Source organism: Lynx canadensis, chromosome D1 (genome assembly GCF_007474595.2).
Source record: "Lynx canadensis isolate LIC74 chromosome D1, mLynCan4.pri.v2, whole genome shotgun sequence".
Classification (NCBI taxonomy): Eukaryota; Metazoa; Chordata; class Mammalia; order Carnivora; family Felidae; genus Lynx; species Lynx canadensis.
Window position 1 is genome coordinate 100,454,653 of NC_044312.2, and position 18,846 is coordinate 100,473,498.

At 40.6% G+C, this 18,846-nt stretch overlaps 1 protein-coding gene across 1 annotated transcript; it reads left to right on the forward strand.

The window, feature by feature from the left end:
* The first annotated feature begins 5,744 nt into the window (after positions 1 to 5,744).
* On the forward strand, positions 5,745 to 6,674 carry LOC115525888 (olfactory receptor 4S1). The gene has a single exon (XM_030333296.1). It carries the CDS (start codon positions 5,745 to 5,747, stop codon positions 6,672 to 6,674), a length of 930 nt encoding a protein of 309 aa, XP_030189156.1.
* Positions 6,675 to 18,846: the final 12,172 nt, after the last annotated feature.

Below are 18,846 nucleotides of genomic sequence, written 5' to 3' on the forward strand. Positions count from 1 at the left end.
CCTATCCAGAAGCATGAAATATTTTTCCATTTTTTTGTGTTTCCTTTAATTTCTTTCATAAGATTTCTATAGTTTTCAGTGTATACATTTTTCACCTCTTTGGTTTTGTTTATTCCTAGGTATTTTATGGGTTTTGGTGCAATTGTAAATGGGATCGATTCCTTGATTTCTCTTTCTGTTGCTTCATTATTGGTGTATAGAAATGCAACTAATTTCTGTGTATTGATTTTATATCCTTCAACTTTGCTGAATGCATGGATCAGTTCTAGCAGTTTTTTTGGTGGAATCTTTTGGGTTTTCTATATAAAGTATCATGTCATCTGTGAAGGGAGAAAATTTGACTTCCTCCTTGCTGATTTGGATGCCTTTTATTCCTTTGTTTGATTGCTGAGGCTAAGACGTCCAGTACTATGTTGAATAACAGTGGCAAGAGTGGACATCCCTGTTGTGTTCCTGACCTTAGGGGAAAAGCTGTCAGTTTTTCCCCTGTGAGGATGATAATAGTGGTGGGTGTTTCATATATAGCTTTTATGATCTTAAAGTATGATCCTTCTATCCCTACTTTCTTGAGGGTTTTTATCAAGAAAGGATGCTGTATTTTGTCAAATGCTTTCTCTGCATCTATTGAGAGGATCATGTAGTTCTTATCCTTTCTTTTATTGATATGATGTATCACATTGTTTTGCAGATATTGAACCAGCCCTGCATCCCAGGAATAAATCCCACTTGTCCATGATGAATAATTATTTTAATGTATTGTTGGATCCGGTTAGCTAGTATCTTGAGGATTTTTGCATCCATGTTCATCAGGGAAATTGGTCTGTAGTTCTCCTTTTTAGTGGGATCTTTGCCTGGTTTTGGAATCAAGGTAATGCTGGCTTCACAGAATGAGTTTGGAAGTTTTCCTTCCATTTCTATTTTTTGGAACAGCTTCAAAAGAATAGGTGTTAACTCTTCTTTAAATGTCCATCTGGCCCTGGACTCTTGTTTTTTGGGAGATTTTTGATTACTAATTTATTTTATTTTTACTGTTTATGGGTCTGTTCAAATTTTCTATTTCTTCTTGTTTCAGTTTTGGTAGTTTATATGTTTCTAGGAATTTGTCCATTTCTTCCAGACTGCCTAATTTATTTGCATATAATTGCTCATAATATTCTCTTACTATTGTTTGTATTTCTGCAGTGTTGGTTGTGATCTCCCCTCTTTAATTCTTGATTATATTTATTTGGGTCCTTTCCATTTTCTTCTTGATCAAACTGGCTAGGGGTTTATCCATTTTGTTAATTCTTTCAAAGAACCAGATCCTGGTTTCATTGATCTGTTCTATTGTTCTTTGATTTTGATTGCCTTGATTTCTGTTCTAATCTTTATTATTTCCTGTCTTCTGCTGGTTTTGGTTTTATTTGCTGTTCTTTTCCCAGGTCTTTAAGGTGTAAAGTTAAGTTGTGTATCTGAGACCTTTTTTCCTTGTTTAGGAAGGCCTGGATTGCTATGTTCTTCCTTCTTATGACTGCTTTTCAGAGGTTTGGGGTGTTGTGTTTTCATTTTCATTAACTTCCATGTAGTTTTTAATTTACTCTTTAACTTCTTGGTTAGCCTATTTTTTCTTTAGTAGAATGGTCTTTAGTCTCCAGGTATTTGTTGTCTTTCCAAATTTTTTCTTGTGGTTGATTTTGAGTTTCATAGCATTGTGGTCTCAAAATATGCATAGCATGATCTCGATCGTTTTGTATTTGTTGAGGGCTGATTTGTGTCCCAGTATGGGATCTATTCTGGAGAACGTTCCATGTGCATTTGAAAAAAATGTGTATTGTGCTGCTTTAGGATGAAATGTTCTGAATATATCTGTTAAGTCCATCCAGTCCAGTGTGCCATTCAAAGCCATCGTTTCCTTGTTGATTTTCTGTCTGTTGCTGTAAGTGGGATGTTGAAATCCCCTACTATTATAGTATTATTACCAATGAGTTTCTGTATGTTGGTGATTAATTGATTGATATATTTGGGTGTTCAAGTTTGGGGACATAAATGTTTACAATTATTAGGTCTTCTTGGTGGATAGACCCCTTAATTATGATATAATTCCCTTCTTCATCTCTTGTTACAGTCTTGATTTTAAAATCTAGATTGTCTGATATAAGTATGACAAATCTGGCTTTCTTTTAGCTACCATTAGCATAATCCCCATACTTTCTCCATCCCCATACTTTCATGCTGAAGGTGTCTGTAGGTCTAAAATGTGTCTGTTGTAAACAGCATATAGATGGATCTTGTTTTCTTTCTTTCTTTCTTTTTGATATTTTTATTTGATTTATTTTTTTAGTTGACATCCAAGTTAATTAGCATATAGTGCAGCAATGATTTCAGGAGTAGATTCCTTAATGCCCCTTACCCATTTATCTCATCCCCCTTCCCACAGCCCCTCCAGTAATCCTCTATTTGTTTTCCATATTTAAGAGTCTCTTATGTTTGTTCCCATCCTGTTTTTATATTATTTTTGCTTCCCTCCCCTTATGTTTATCTGTTTTGTATCTTAAAGTCCTCATATGAGTGAAGTCATATGATATTTGTCTTTCTCTGATTAATTTCACTTAGCATAATACCCTCTAGATGGATCTTGTTTTCCTATCCATTATATTACCCTGTTTCTTTTGATTGGAGCGTTTAGTTCATTGATGTTTAGAGTGAGCCCTGAAAGATATGAATTTAGCACCAGGGTGGCTTATAGAGTTGAAGTTTCTGGTGGTGTTCTCTGGTCCTTTCTAGTCTTTGTTGCTTTTGGTCTTTTGGTTTTGTTTTGTCTTTTCTTCCCTCAGAGAGTCCCCCTTAAAATTTCTTGCAGGGCTGGTTTAGTGGTCACAAACTCCTTTAGTTTTTGTTTGGCTGGAAAACTCTTTATCTCTCCTTCTATTTTGAATGACAGCTTTGCTGGATAAAGAATTCTTGGCTGCATATTTTTCCTCTTCAGCACATTGAATATATCCTGTCACTTCTTTCTGGCTTGCCAAGTTTCTGTGGATATGTCTGCTGTGAATCTGATCTGTTTTCCCTTATAGGTTGAGGACTTTTTTTCCCCTTGCTGCTTTCATGATTCTTTCCTTGCCTGAGTTTTTGTGAAGTTGACTTTGATATGCCTTGGTGGTGGTCAGTTTTTGTTGAATCTAATGCGAGTTCTCTGTGCTTCCTGGATTTTGATGTCTGTGTCTTTCCCCAGGTTAGGAAAGTTTTCTGCTATCATTTGCTCACATAGCCCTTCTACCCCTTTTTCTCTCTCTTCATCTTCTGGGGCCCCTATGATTCGGATGTTGTTCCTTTTTAATGAGTCATTGAGTTCTCTAATTCTTATATTGTGCTCTTTTGCCTTAGTTTCCATCTTTTTTTCTGCTTCATTATTCTCCTAATTTGTCCTCTATACTGCTGATTTGCTGCTCTGCTTCATCCAGCCTTGTCACCATGGCATCCATTCACAATTGCATCTCGGTTATAGCAATTTTACTTTCGTCTTGACTAGATTTTATTTCTTATATCGCTGCAGAAGGGGATTCTATGCTTTTTTCACCCAAGCTAGTATTCTTATTATCATGCTTCTAAATTCTGGTTCAGACATCTTGCTTGTATCTTTGTAGATTAAGTCCCTGGCTGTCATTTCTTCCTGTTCTTTCTTTTGGGGTGAATTCCTTCATTTCGTCATTTTGGAGGAAGAAAAAGAATTAATAAAATTAAAAAAAATTAAAATTAAAAACAACACAAAAAATCAAATACAACTTTGATTCTAGGTCCTAGGCGTGCTTTGGTTGAAGCTTGATAGAATACAGAAAAAAGAGAAAGAAAAGAAAAGGAAAAAAAAAAGGAAAACATTTGATAATTTAAAAAGATGAATACAATAAAATAGAATAAAATTAAATGATGAAAGTAAAATAGATTAAAAAATATTTACAAAAGTAAAAAATATAGTGGAAACAAAAATCTTTTTTATAAAAACAGAAAATAAAAATAAATTTTTTCTCTTTCTATATTCAGGATTAATAAAAAGTAAAAAAGTTGAATAGATAGACCAGCAAACAGAATGAAATATGGTTGAAATTATGTCATTTCCCCTAGAAATAAAACAATGAAGCACTTTATAGTCCATAAACTAAGCAGGTGGAGAGACTTGTGCTGTTCTTCTAGAGTGTGGTTGGTGAAGTTGAATGGGGCTTGGTGTAATGGCTCCATTCTCTACTTGATGGCACTGCTTAGCTTACTGGGGTTGATCACTGTGGCCCTGTTGTGTACCTGTGTATGTGCATGCATGGGAGAGGTGAAAATGGCATCTCAGCTACCCAGTCTCTAGTATCAGAGCTCTCTGCTCTTACCCACTGGCAATTGTGCACCCCTCCTTTATCTCTGGCTTCCATCCACTCCTTGCTTCCACACTGCCTGCATCTAAGCCATCAGCCTGCCAGGCAGCACCTCCTTCCTGAGTTTTATCTTAGATGGGACTGTGTTTCCAAACCCCTCACTTCTCAGGATCCTGCAGCTTTGACCTGCTCAGATCCTCTGGGGGAGGGTCTTGCCAAGCAATGGCTAGGTGCCAGCTTGCCCCAGGAACATTTGAGTGACTGCACTGGTACAGATGCCCAGAGACTGCCACCCCACCCCGGGAAAAAGTTCATGGGATCATGTAGCAGCAGTGTTTCAGGGATTATGTTAAATCACAACACACATCTGGCGACAGGCTTCATTGGCTTTTAATGTCCGTGTTCGCACACCAGCAAACATGGCTGTTATCTGAGGTCTGCTGAGACCTTTGCCTGTTGGGAGCAGCCACAGCCTCTACCAAATGTCCTCTCAGCAGGTGAACTGCCTCTCCCCATGTGGTCTGAGGACCCCTTGGCCCATGCTGTCTACTCCTGGGGATTTGCCCTTCCCACCAGAGCTCTTCCAGGTATCGAGCTGCAGAGTTTCAGACTCTCTGCTCCTCTGTTTATAGAGTCTTAATGGTATTTAAACCTTCTCCTTTCTCCTTTCTCTTTTCTCCCTTTCTTGTTAAGTCCCTTATGGGTGCTTCCACGCCTTCTCTTACTCTCCATCTGCTTTCAGGGTGAGTGCTTTTCCTGTACTGCTCCCCCCTCGCCCCTGCCCTGTCTCCATATTCTCTCCGCAAGCAAAAATAGCTCTCTATTCTCTATGGCTTCTCTCTCCCCCAGTGTACCTCTCTTTGTTGTGTACCTGCCAAGTTCAAGTTGTGCAGAATGTCCTGTTACTCCTCAGATCAATTTTCTAGGTGTGCAAGATGGTTTGGTGTTGATCTAGCTGCATTTCAGGGACAAGAGAAGCAAAAAACTTCCATGCTCCTCTGCCATCTTGGACCCTCCCCTCAAACAGGTCCAGTGTTAGAATCATTTAGACCTGAAAACAGTTTTCTGATTCCCTGGATTGTTGAAACTTTCTTTTTTTTTATTTTTTTTTATTTATTTTTATTTTTTTTTCAACATTTTTTATTAATTTTTGGGACAGAGAGAGACAGAGCATAAACGGGGGAGGGGCAGAGAGAGAGGGAAACACAGAATCGGAAACAGGCTCCAGGCTCTGAGCCATCAGCCCAGAGCCCGACGCAGGGCTCGAACTCACGGACCGCGAGATCGTGACCTGGCTGAAGTCGGACGCTTAACCGACTGCGCCACCCAGGCGCCCCTGAAACTTTCTTATATCACATAATTTGTGTTCTTGCAGAGCTAACTACTTTTTTTGTGCTCAGAGAAACCATGGGAACCAAGAACAACGTGACTGAATTTGTGTTGTTCGGCCTTTTCCAGAGCAGGGAGATGCAGTATGTGTGCTTCGTGGTCTTCTCCCTCTTCCATGTACTCACTATCCTGGGGAACCTTCTGGTCATCATCACCATCAATGCAAGCAAGACCCTGAAGGCTCCCATGTATTTCTTCCTCAGCCACCTCTCTTTTGCCAACATGTGCTATCCATCTGCTACCACACCCAAGATGATCACAGACACTTTTGTGGAGCGTAAGACCATCTCCTTCAATGGCTGCATGACCCAGCTCTTTTCTGCCCACTTCTTTGGTGGCACTGAGATATTCCTCCTCACAGCCATGGCCTATGACCGCTATGTGGCCATCTGTAGACCCCTGCACTACACAACCATCATGGGTCAGTGGAAGTGTGGCTTGCTGGCCGGGGCCTCCTGGGTGGCTGGCTTCCTGCATTCCATCCTACAGACACTCCTGACAGTCCAGCTGCCCTTTTGTGGGCCCAATGAGATTGACAACTTCTTCTGTGATGTTCATCCCTTGCTGAAGCTGGCCTGTGCAGACACCTATGTGGTGGGGCTCATTGTGGTGGCCAACAGTGGCATGATCTCTTTGGTGTCCTTTATCATCCTTATCATCTCCTATGTGGTCATCTTGTTGAACCTGAGACGCCAATCATCTGAGGGCCGGCGCAAGGCTCTGTCCACATGTGGCTCACACATCATCACGGTCATTTTGGTCCTCGTGCCCCCCATGTTCATGTACATTCGTCCTTCCACCACCCTGGCTGCTGACAAACTTGTCATCCTCTTTAACATCGTCATGCCACCTTTGCTGAACCCTCTGATCTACACGTTGAGGAATAATGAGGTGAAAAATGCCATGAGGAAACTGTTTAGGGTACAAGGGAGTACAGGGGAGAAGTGACAGTCCAGGGAATCTCATTAAGCCTGGAACTTGGGAGACTTCCCATCTTGTAACATCTCCAATTTAATGCTTGTAATGACAACTGTGTAATAATAATAATCCCACATATTCCTTCAACCTTTCATTCATTAAGTATTTATTGTCTGCAGTCAGGGAGGCATTGGGGATACGAATAAAAGTAAGATGTAACCTCTACCCCACAAGAGGATCACAGTCCAGGAGGCTCTTAGTGATACCGAAGGGCTCATTCAGGAAACCTGTGAGGTCTATAATTGAGGGAACCTCCAGGAAGGCTGAGCAGCTCATCTACAACCATGGAGAATAATACTACATAATTCCTTTATTGTGGCTAACATAGTGCTCAATGACATTTATTCTCTCATGACCTCCAAGTCACTTTATTTGTGGTCCTTCATTTCATGCTCTCAGCCGGCAGATGAATAAATAAGTGTAGAGAGGTTATAGGATTGACCCCAAGTCACCAAATAGACCCTGAGCCAGGTGGAGACCAGAATGTAGGTCTCTTAAGTCCACTTTCAGGGCACTCCTCACCTCAGAACATCTTGACAAAGACCGTGTGAAAATTAATACAGGGGGGCCTCACTGAAATGGAGTCAGGAGGCCAGCAGGGGGAGCACTCATGCCCTATCACCACGGTCCTCAAAAGCAGTGTCCACAGGAAAAGAGGACGTTAGAAGGCCATACAGCTTTACTATCCCTGCAGGAGGAAGAAAGTCCGCTCTGCTCCAGGCAGCAGCCCAGCAAATGAGAGACAGCCACAGCTCAGCCAATGAAAAGACACTATGCTGAGAACTCCCAGTTTACTCCAATGAATTTTGTGTTTAGAACAGCCACTGCCCCCTTCCCCCCTTCCTCTATAAAAGAGTGTTCCTTTCCTTAATTTCAGGGATTTATCTGTGGTTTCCCATGGTTATCTAATTCTGGGTTGCAATTCTGTGCTATTCCCCTTTAAACCGGTTTTTGCTGGTAAGATAATGGGCAGTTTTATTTTTAAGCTTAACAACTGAGTGAATGGACACTGGGTAGGATGGACCAGGAAGTTTTGAAGGACCAAGGATTGGTGGTGACCAGTGAGGATGGAGAACAGAGCCAGGGAAGGCTAGTTGTCAGCACTTTTCTGTCTCCAGCAGAGCAGGGACTGTGGCCCCTGATGAGGGCAACAAAGACAAGAAAAATGTAGTTTAAATTAAATCTCCTTACAGCTTGCATTGCACTGATACCAGAGACCTACAGTGAATAACTGCCTCAAGGAGTTTCTTGCTGCCTTAATGTCTACATTTCATTAAAAATTAAAGGCAACCTTACCTTGACAATAGCTAAATCTTCAGAGTCTTGTAAGACCCTGCTTTCACCATACAGAAATTCCTTTGAAACTATCTCTATCCTCCCTCCCTCCCTCCACAAACTTAAAAGTCTATGAGTCACTCCTCATAACCCCAGTGCAGCTCTTTCTGCCCAGGGGTCCTGTCCCTGTGCTATAATAAAATCACCTTTTTTTGCACCAAAATGTCTCAAGAATTCTTTCTTAGCCATTTGCTCATGAACCCCACTTCGTAATTTCATCAGCTCCCATTTATCCCCTTCTGTCTTCCTTCGTTTTGCTGCTAGAGGGAAAGTTTATGCAGAATGGATTAGGAGGGCTGCACTGGACATCTTGCTTAATTAATGTTGGTTTGCAAACCGCCCTTCGGGCAGGGAGAGGCCAAAGAAAGAGGCAGGCCGCTCCAGATCAGTAGGGGCAGGTTTAATGAGCAGGTTTAATAAGTTACATAGGAGGCTGTCTTAAGTGGGACCCAGACCAGTAGATTTCCGCACCTGCTGCCAGAATCTTAAAAGGTTATACAGAGACCATTAGTCCAGATGGTTTCAATAACTCCTTACACTCTCAAGGTGAGTGCTCGGAAGCGGCTGAGGGAAGGTGGGCAGAGAGAACGTTCATTGGAGAGGGGCTGGTGGGGATCCTCCAATTCTTTGGATACAGCTTGAGGGCCCACCAGCAGTCATGACCTCTCAATGACCTCCTGCAACAATGAACCATTCACGGGTCATTCGCCCCTGTTGGGTGTCAATTTCCTCATTTCCAAATGGAGACAGTAACAATACAAGCTTCCAGCGTCTTCGGAAAGTTGCTTTGTAAAGTCCTATATGAAAGTCTGTTGTGCAGAGGTCGCTCCCACACTGTTTATGCTGTGGTCCTGTTGTCCTAAAACCCTGACTACTCTCCTAAATGCCAGGTGGATTAATTCGCTTCTCAAATGTTTATCGATGACTTAACATGTGGTAAGTACATTCTTTTATTTTTATTTTTTTTCCATCTGGCTTTGAGTTTATTCAATGCAGGCCGCCCAGCCCTTCCTCAGAGCGGTGGCTGAATTTGGGGAACAAAACAAAGGCCTCTGAGGTGAGAGTGTGGATTAGGGTGGAGCCTGGGGTGAGGTGAAGGTGTACGGGAGACTGTGGCCCTCAGCGTTGGCTGTCCTCCCCCGACCCCCTATTTTCGGCAGGCTGCGGTGGGTTTGGGGGGCAGGTCCACAAGGAACAGGTCCTGGGCTTTTTGCTACTTCCAGTCCCCCTTCCTTTCTGCCCTGTGTCCTTACTTTGGAGGTTCAGAGACTAAACTTTCCAACTGGCTGGGAAGGTGGGGGAAGGACAGAAGGAAGGAGGGGCCCAGGCCCCAGACGATGGCCCTGGTGCCTTTCCTGGGTAGGAGCTAGAGGGACAGCAGAAAAGCAGCAGACAAAATCTTTGCATTCATGAAACTTACATTTACGTAGGTGATAAAAGTTACTGTTACTGAATTCTTTCAGTATGCCAGACACTAAGTGTTTTTAGTGAGTCTCTGTCTCCGGACTGTGAACTTCACAAGAGTTTGGCAGTTTTGTTTTCTCTCCCCTCAGAGAGGGTGTCTGCAGCTGACAGGAGCTGGGTGTTCCCCCTTCCCCCAGGTTAGTGCTGGTTAACTAGTTTCTCCTGAGTGCGGGCCTTGGGAAGAATAGCAGTTCTGGTACATTTAAACACGGTTCCTTTTCTTTTCCGCTCCCTGCTGGAAGTACGAGGGGATTTTTCTCTGATATTTACTGTGGGCACCTGGTCGAGCTCCTGTAGGTCAATCTCGCAATATTGTGGGCGGCCTCCTTACTGGGTTTTCTGGGGTTTTTAACTCCCAGACTTGTTCATGCTGAGCTACCCGCGCTTCATTGATTATAGTTCAGGTTTTCCTACCCCGGCCCTGATCCCTGCTGTGGTTTCCTCTCGTGCATCTCTGCTCTGGGAGGCTGCAACGCCTGCGTTCCTCCGTCTTCTCCCTAGTCTTGGGGGCAGGGCTTTGCCCTGTGTACTCCCTCTTACGGACCCAAGAGGAGTTGTTGGCTTTTCAGTCTGTTCAGCTTTTTTTTTGCTTAGGATGGAGTGGAGACTTCCAAGCTCCTTCAGTGGGAACCGAACTGGAATCCCTGTTCTCCCTGTTTTGACTGTATTAACCACTTTAGTTGTGAGGACAATCTCATGAAGTTGACATACTCATCAGAAGTGTGATCGGGTTTGGGTGAGGACGGCAGTGTTGAAAAACTCCGTTCCGTCTGATGCCTAATCTAAGTACAAATGTTCATCTTGACTATGAGAATAATAGCAATAAAACAGCAGTGGACCCCTCAAAAGCACAATATCCTGAGAAGTTTTCATAGATCAGCTTTATCTGTGTTGAATAAATGATTCCTTTAAAAGTCCTTGGAAGTTTGGGGCGCCTGAGTGGCGCAGTCGGTTAAGCGTCCGACTTCAGCCAGGTCACGATCTCGCGGTCCGTGAGTTCGAGCCCCGCGTCAGGCTCTGGGCTGATGGCTCAGAGCCTGGAGCCTGTTTCCGATTCTGTGTCTCCCTCTCTCTCTGCCCGTCCCCCATTCATGCTCTGTCTGTCTCTGTCCCAAAAATAAATAAACGTTGAAAAAACTTAAAAAAAAAAAGTCCTTGGAAGAATGGGAACATGTATGTCTGTTCAGGTTTGAAGATAAATGCAAGTGTAGAGAGACACAGGCCAAATTACTTATATGGAGTCACATACAAGGACTTCCAATTGCTAGTTAGTGCCCTGATCACCATAGAAAACACCATCAAATTAAGAAGATCTCATTGTTTCCCAGTTACTCCTCTTCCCTCAGTGAAACCCCATTTTAATGTTCCTAGTACAGATATTCTGGTAGTTGTAAATAGATGAAGCTTCTTGGCTGGACCCTGAAGCCACTCGCTCTTATGCTTTCTTTAAACTCCATTTAATAACCTTTTTTTCGTCAACTTTCATTCACCCTCCAGTACGGAGTCTCCCTGGAGGACTGCTTAATTCCAAATGTAAACAACATGTAATTTTTACTGCACATTTATTTCTTCTGCCTCATTGGAGAGAGAGTAGACAACGGATGTTGTGGGAGCTGTGGTTTTGGGGAAAGGACCATGAACTCCTTGGAGGTTGGAAGCACCTGCAGTGAAGGCAGAAAAGGAAAGTGACTAGAAGTCAAATGCACCCCGCCCTCAGGCAGATATCCTTCATGAAAGTAATTTTTGGGCACCTGGGTGGCTCCGTTGGTTGAGCATCTGACTTCAGCTTGGGTCATGATCTTGTGTTTCGTGATCCCCACGTTAGGCTCTCTGCTGTCAGCCTGTCGGTACAGAGCCCGCTTCGTTCGGATCCTTGGTTCCCTTCTCTCTGCACCCCCCCCCCCCATGCTCTCTTTCTCAAAAAATAAATAAAACATTAAAAAAAGTATTTTTTTCTTACCTGCCTTTAAAAATGTTTGAGACAAAGGAACACATGACACACGCATTGTAAACATAATTATTTACTGGACATCCATGAATTTGATATCCAATCAAGCACCAAAATGATCCCAGTAATTTGTATCTGTGTCCTTCTCCTCTATTCTGTTTCTCACAAATGATAACCAATATACTGAAGATAGGCTTTCAGTTTCCTTACTTTATGAAAATATTCCAACATGTGGCTATATGCCTTAACAATACTTATTCAGTTTTGCTTGTTTCTCATTTTATAAAAACGTTGTTATACATGTATTGTCTCCTGGACTTGCTTTTTTCCCCTCAACGTGAATGAATTTCAGAGATTCATCTGTGTTTTTGCCTGTCACCGTATTTCACCGTTTGTCCCAGTATACAATATTCCATTGGGTGAATATGTAATATTTTCCTGTTCTGTCAATCTACCTTGGTTGTTTTCATGCTAAGAGTGCTTTTATGAGCATTTTTGAATATGTGGAGAAGTTCACCTGTGATAGATACCTGGGGATGGAATTGCTGTGTTAAAGAGTAGGCAAATGTTCAACTTTACAACGAAAATGTCAACTTGCTTTTGAAAACAAACGGTGGTGGTAGTATTTATTCCCACTAGTAATGCATAAGAGATTTTGTTGATGTACATTCTTGCCAACACATAGTATTGCCAAGACTTCTGAATGGTTTTGCCAATCTAGAGGGTATATGTGGCATGTAATTCTAATGAGGTTATGTGGCATGTATATGTGGCATGTAATTCTAACCTCATGTAATACTAATGAGGTCGAGAATATTTTCATGGTTCTTGTCCTACCTGCTGCTTTTTTCCCCTGTGAATTGTCAATTATTATCTTTTGCTTGTTGTTCTCTTGAGTTTCTTGAATGAAAAAAAATGGGTTTCTAAGTGTTTTGTGTATATTTTGGCTAATGTTCTGTCAGATATGTTGATGATAAGTTTAGCTCATAACTTGTCTTTTCACTTTATGCTGTGTTTATCATTTTTGTTTTCAGTGTATAATAGTTTTAAATTTCCATTATTGTTAGTTAGTGCTTTTTGTGCCTTAAGAAATAGTTTCTTAGGTCAAGGTCAGGGTGATATTAATTGATATTCCAGGATTTTAAAGTTGTGCCTTTTTACTTAATTTCTTATTTTACTTAAAATTGATTATTGGGCATTGTGGAGGAAAGGATTCAATTTTATTTTTTCCCTTATGGAAAACCAAATATTCCATCATCATTTATTGAATAGTCCTTTTCTCTATTCGTCTACAGTGCCACTTCTGACATATATCAAGTTTCTGTATTTTCTTTTTTTTTTTTAATTTTTAAAATTTTTTATTTTTTCTAAATTTTTTTTTAACGTTTATTTATTTTTGAGACAGAGAGAGACAGAGCATGAACAGGGGAGGGGCAGAGAGAGAGGGAGACACAGAATCTGAAACAGGCTCTGAGCCTGTCAGCACAGAGCCCCACACGGGCCTCGAACTCATGCACCGCAAGATCATGACCTGAGCCGAAGTCGGACGCTTAACCGACCAAGCCACCCAGGCGCCCCTTAAAATTTTTTTTAATGTTTATTTATTTATTTTTTTTTATTATTTTTTTTTTTAAATTTTTTTTTTCAACGTTTATTTATTTTTGGGACAGAGAGAGACAGAGCATGAACGGGGGAGGGGCAGAGAGAGAGGGAGACACAGAATCGGAAACAGGCTCCAGGCTCTGAGCCATCAGCCCAGAGCCTGACGCGGGGCTCGAACTCACGGACCGCGAGATCATGACCTGGCTGAAGTCAGACGCTTAACCGACTGCGCCACCCAGGCGCCCCAATGTTTATTTATTTTTGAGACAGAGAGAGACAGAGCATGAACGGGGGAGGGTCAGAGAGAGAGACACACAGAATCCGAAGCAGGATCCAGGCTCTGAGCTGTCAGCACAGAGCCCGACGCGGGGCTCGAACTCACAGACCACGAGATCATGACGAGAGCCGAAGTCAGACGCTCAGACTGAGCCACCCAGGCGCCCCAAGTTTCTGTATTTTCATGAGTTTGTTTCTGGACCAAACCTACACTCTTTTAATTACTATAATTTATGTCTTGATATCCGGTAGGACAAGTTTCTCTAATTCTATTTTTTTAAAGAATATCTTGTTCTGTGTTCACGCTCTCTCTCTCAAAAATAAATACACATTGGGGCACCTGGGTGGCTCAGTAGGTTGAGTGTCCAACTCTTGATTTCAGCTCAGGTCATGATCCCAGGATTGTAGGATTGAGCCTCGTGTCAGGTTCCATGTGGAACATAGAGCCTGAATTCTCTCTCTCTCCCTCTGCCCTCCTCTCCTCCTTGTGCTCTCTCTAAAAAATAAAATAAAATAAATATTTGAATAAATAAACATTAAAAAAAGAATATCTTGTCTGTTTTGAGTCTTTATTTTCTAGACAGTTGTAAATCTAAATTGTCACATTCCACAAAATAACTTACTGGGATTTTGTTTTGAATTGTATTGTTCTATAGATCTTTGGGAAGAACTTACATTGGGGTAACTCTGATTTGCTTATGTGTTAATGTAAACAAGGTCTTCTGAAAAATCTAAAGGCATAGAGTTCTGTGACCAATAAGTGATTTATGAAACATTTGTTCCCAGGAAAACTGTTAAGGGAGTAGAGGAAGCAGGACAGAGAGAAATATGAACAAGGATGCAGTTTCAGGTGAATTCCAGCAGAGGGTCACTTCAGACTGATTTTGCAGAACTCTGGAGTGTAAATTATGCCTGGAGTGTGTTTAGAAGCAAGTGAGTGGAATTTTGATACTCCCAGACTGTTTAGACATTAGCTAAGGGCTTCTCTGGGTTTGGGTTGAGGCATAAATTCCCAGATACTTATGTCTGTGTATTAATATAGGGAAATTGACTCCAGCCCCAAGACAATATGTGTTAATTGTTGGCAAAGTATATAAAGGGTTATGGGTTAAAAAAAAAAAAAAAGGATAGAGATCTGGACAAGGTTTTGAACACACCTTGACATTCTTTGTCATGTTCTTTATTTTGGTGGTGTTTAATGTTTTAAATCAGGTTGATAAATTGCTGCACCCAGCTCCTTTGATTAGATGTATTCTTAGGAACATTATGGCTTTGCTGCTATTATAAATAGCATCTTTATTTTTTCCAGATTTATTTACATGTAGTTTATGACGTGTAAATTTAAGGCATACAAGGTGTTGGTTTGATACATTTATATATTGCAAATAGATTACCACCATAGCATTAGCAAACACCTCCATCCCATGACACATTTATCATTTCTTTTTTGTGTAAGAACATTTAAGAGTTACTCTTAGCACCTTTCAACTATATAAAACAGTATTATTAACTATATCACCATGCTCTGGATTAGATCTCCAGAGCTTGTTAATCTTATAACTGAAAGTTTGCACCCTTTGACATTATAACTGAAAGTTTGTACCCTTTGACAATATCTCTGTTTCTTTTATCACCTCGCCCCTCATACCCACTATTTTGCTGTTTCTCCGAGTTTTCTTAGATTTACTATTTTTTTTTTTAGATTTTGTGTAAGTGATATGATACAGTATTTGTCTTTTACTGTATGACTTATTTCACTTAGTATAATGTACTTAAGGACAACCCATGTTGATGAAATGGTAGGATTTCATTCTTTCTCATGGCTGAATAATATTCCAGTGTGTGTATGTGTGTGTGTGTGTGTGTGTGTATGTGTGTGTATGTATGTATCTATATATCTGTCGCTTCTTTATCCAATCATCTGTTAACAACCATTAGGTTGTTTCCATATCTTGGCTATTGTGAATAATGCTACAATAAACATGGGAGTGCAGATATCTCCCTGATATACTGTTTTCCTTCCTTTGAATAAATACCCAGAAGGAGGATTGCTGGTGCATATAGGAATTCTACTTTTAATTCTTTTTAAGGAATGTTCACACTGTTTTCCATAGTGGCTGTACCTATTCACAGTCCCACCAGCAGTGCACAAAGGTTCTCTTTTCCTTACATCCTTACCAACACTTATTTCTTGTCTTTTTTGATAATAGCCAGGTGTGAAGGAGTAGCTCATTGTGGTTTTTATTTGCATTTCTCTGATGATTAGTGTCATTGAGCACCTTTTCATGTACCTGTTGACTATTTGTATGTCTTCTTTGGAAAACTTTCTATTCATTATTCATTTCTCTGCCCAACATTTTATTGTGTGTGTGTGTGTGTGTGTGTGTGTGTGTGTGTGTGTGTGTTGACTATTGAGTTGAATAAGTTATTTATATATTTTGGATACTAACCCTTTATCGGGTATAGGATTTATAGCTATTTCCTCTCATTCTTTAGGTTGCTTTATCATGTTGTTGGTTTCCTTTATAGTGCATAAGATTTCAGTCTGATGTAGCCCCACTTGTTTATTTCTGCTTTTTTAAAATCGGTGTCAAATCCAAAAAAACCATAGGTCAGGACCTATGTCAAGGAGCATTCTCCCAATTTTTCTTTTAGGATTTTTATTGTTTCCAGTGTTTTGCTTTTTAAAGTTTATTTATGATTTATTTTGACAGACTGAGAGGGTGAGCAGGAGAGGGGCAGAGAGAGAGAGGGAGAGAGAATCCCAGGCAAGCTCTGCACCATCAATGCAGAGCCTCACGATATGGTTTCAAGTCTTATGTTCAAGTCTTTAATCCATTTGAGTTGATATATGTGTGTGGTAAAAAGGGACCCAGTTTCATTCTTTTGTGTGTGGCTATCCTGATTTCCAAACACTTTTTATTGAGGAGACTATCCTATCTCCATTGTATACTCCTGGCGACTTGTCATAAATACTGTGTATGCATGAGCTTGTTCCTGGGTTCTTCTATTCTATTCTATTCTATTCTATTCTATTCTATTCTATTCTATTGATTTATGTGTTTGTAATAAAGTTTGAAATAAAAATGATGCTTCCAGCTTTGTTCTTTCTGAAGATTTTTCTGGCTCTGGAGGGTTTTCTTTGTTTCTGTGCCAAATTTAGGTCAGATTTTTATATTTCTGTGCAAAATGTCATTTGAATTATGATGGGGATTTCATTGAATTTGTAGATTACTTTGGGTAGTATGGACATTTTAATAATATTTATTGTTTAAATCTATGGGAATGGAATATTTTCTAATTTATGTGTGTCTCCAGTGTTTTCATCAGTGTCTTATAGTTTTCAGTGCATAGATCTTTCCACCAACTTGGTTAAAATTATTCCCAAGTATTGTATACCTTTAAATGCAATCATAAATGAGATTTTTTTCTTAATTTCTCTTTCAGATAGTTCCATTAGTAGTATATAGATGCACAACTGAGTTTTGTATATTGATCTTTTATCTTGAAACTTTACTGAATTCATTTATTAGTTCTAACAATTGGCTATAGTGGGTTCTATTTGTTTCCATACAAATAGAACAAATTTTGCATTTCTGTGCAAAATGCCATTGGAATTATGATTGGGATTGCACTGAATCTGTGGATTGCTTTGGGTAGTATGGACTAAGTCAACAGGATTTAATGAACATGCAGTATATGCCAGAGACTGATAGACGGTGAGGAACTAGGATCTCAGTGACCTATATATGAGTCCATAAATGTTCACATTGGCAGGTACCGTGTGGATAATCCAGCGTCACTCAGTCATTTTATATAGAATCAGAACATGGTTGGGGGTGGGGGGAGAGAAGTGGAGAGCTAAATGACGCTTTCAAGTTAGTTACTAGATTATTTATGATCAGAACTAGAGCCCAGCTGTCCTGGTCCCTGTGCAGTCCTCACTTTCCTCTCTCTTCATTCTCCTTTCCGTTCTCAGTAGTTCAGTCTGGAAAAAAAAATTCCCTTTATGTCCTTCCTTCAACTTTCTTCTGTTTATTATTCTTCTGTATTCTCTTTTGCACCTCATTATTTGGTGCAAAAACTTCACAGAAATCTCACTAAACTAATTGAAACAGATTTTGAACCTTTCCGAATCATAGTTTATTTGGCAGTGTTTCACCCGAGAGAAAAGAAATTCCGTGGGGAAGTTGTTCCCTTGATTATAGTGTGTGGCTTAGTTTATTTTAAATAGTTCAGGGATCTAAGCATTTAGTCAGAACCCTTGGACTCAGTGGGTATGTTTTCTACATAAAACACAGCATCTTAAATTCTCTGAGTTTGCTGATTTCTGTGGCTTTTATTTGTTTCTTAGATATTATCCAAATATCAACCCAGATCCAGATCCTCTGAACTTTCCTCTTCTGTGATTCATCTTAGATGCCATCATTTGTTTTCTAAAAGCCCCCAGGAACATGGTGTTTTGTTCTAGGGGACAAGACCTGATTCTTGAATTGCTGTAGCAGCAACCACCCAGAGCCATCAGAAGGTAGCTTAGTGATTTCCAAGTTATTAACTTGTCAAGTATCTAGTGTGTGGCTTTGGGAAGCAATTGATCTCTCTCAGTGTCTGTTGCCTCATTTGTAAATAGAGGAGGTTTGATTAAAAGCTCTAAATATTTTCACCGCTCTTAGGGGCTTAGTTGAGTGTGACAAACTGTGCTCGCTGGACCCTTCAGTGAGAAATCAGCTAGGTGGGGAGTATTAGCCAAAGCACCTTACTCGTCCAGCGATCATGACTTCCAGAGAGGAACCTAATGCTCCATCCCACTGAACCAGATCACTGCCTTGAAAATGAGTTATTCTAACAGAGTGACTACCTTCATGCTGAGCTAGAGGCACTTGAGTACACTTGAGATCCATCTGACCCAATTCCTTGTTCCAAGGCAGAACAAAATCACACCAGGTAAGTGATATGGCTGGAAGGAAGGCACAAGGCATATGATGTTGAGCAAGTCAGTTCCTTTCTTTAAGCCACAAGTTTTAATTTTAAAGGAGGTGGTTTGGTACGGAGTACTTTTTGGGGTGTACACCAGGATGAGGCTATGGGTTAAATTTATTCATTTGTTTTTGTTGTTAAATATATATGATATAAAATTTGATGATTTCAAAGATCTTTCCAATTTTGGGATTCTTTGAGGTCCCATTTGGGAATTATGAAGTGGGAGTGTGTGCTTGGGATGGAAGTTTCACTAGGTCATCTGAGATCAGTCACATTGGCACATCAAGCTCTTTCTTACATTGAATTCTGGGCATTGTCTGCATTCTATTCTTCTGTGGTCCAGAATCCAGGAGGTCACGTGATGTAGAGTCTGCATGCTCTTATGCTGATTTAGGCTTTTACATGTTCATCACATTTTCTTTCCATGTGTCTTGGTAAGGCAGTATTGTGGGAGAGAGGAGGTATTTCTTATCAGCTCTGTGGGAGAGATGGTGGGAATGGCTGGTGGCAGGGAGCAGAGAGAGGAATTAATGCAGA

Bases quoted from the DNA above. Each gene is read 5' to 3' on its own strand.
- LOC115525888 (XM_030333296.1), top strand. From the start codon at position 5,745: ATGGGAACCAAGAACAACGTGACTGAATTTGTGTTGTTCGGCCTTTTC.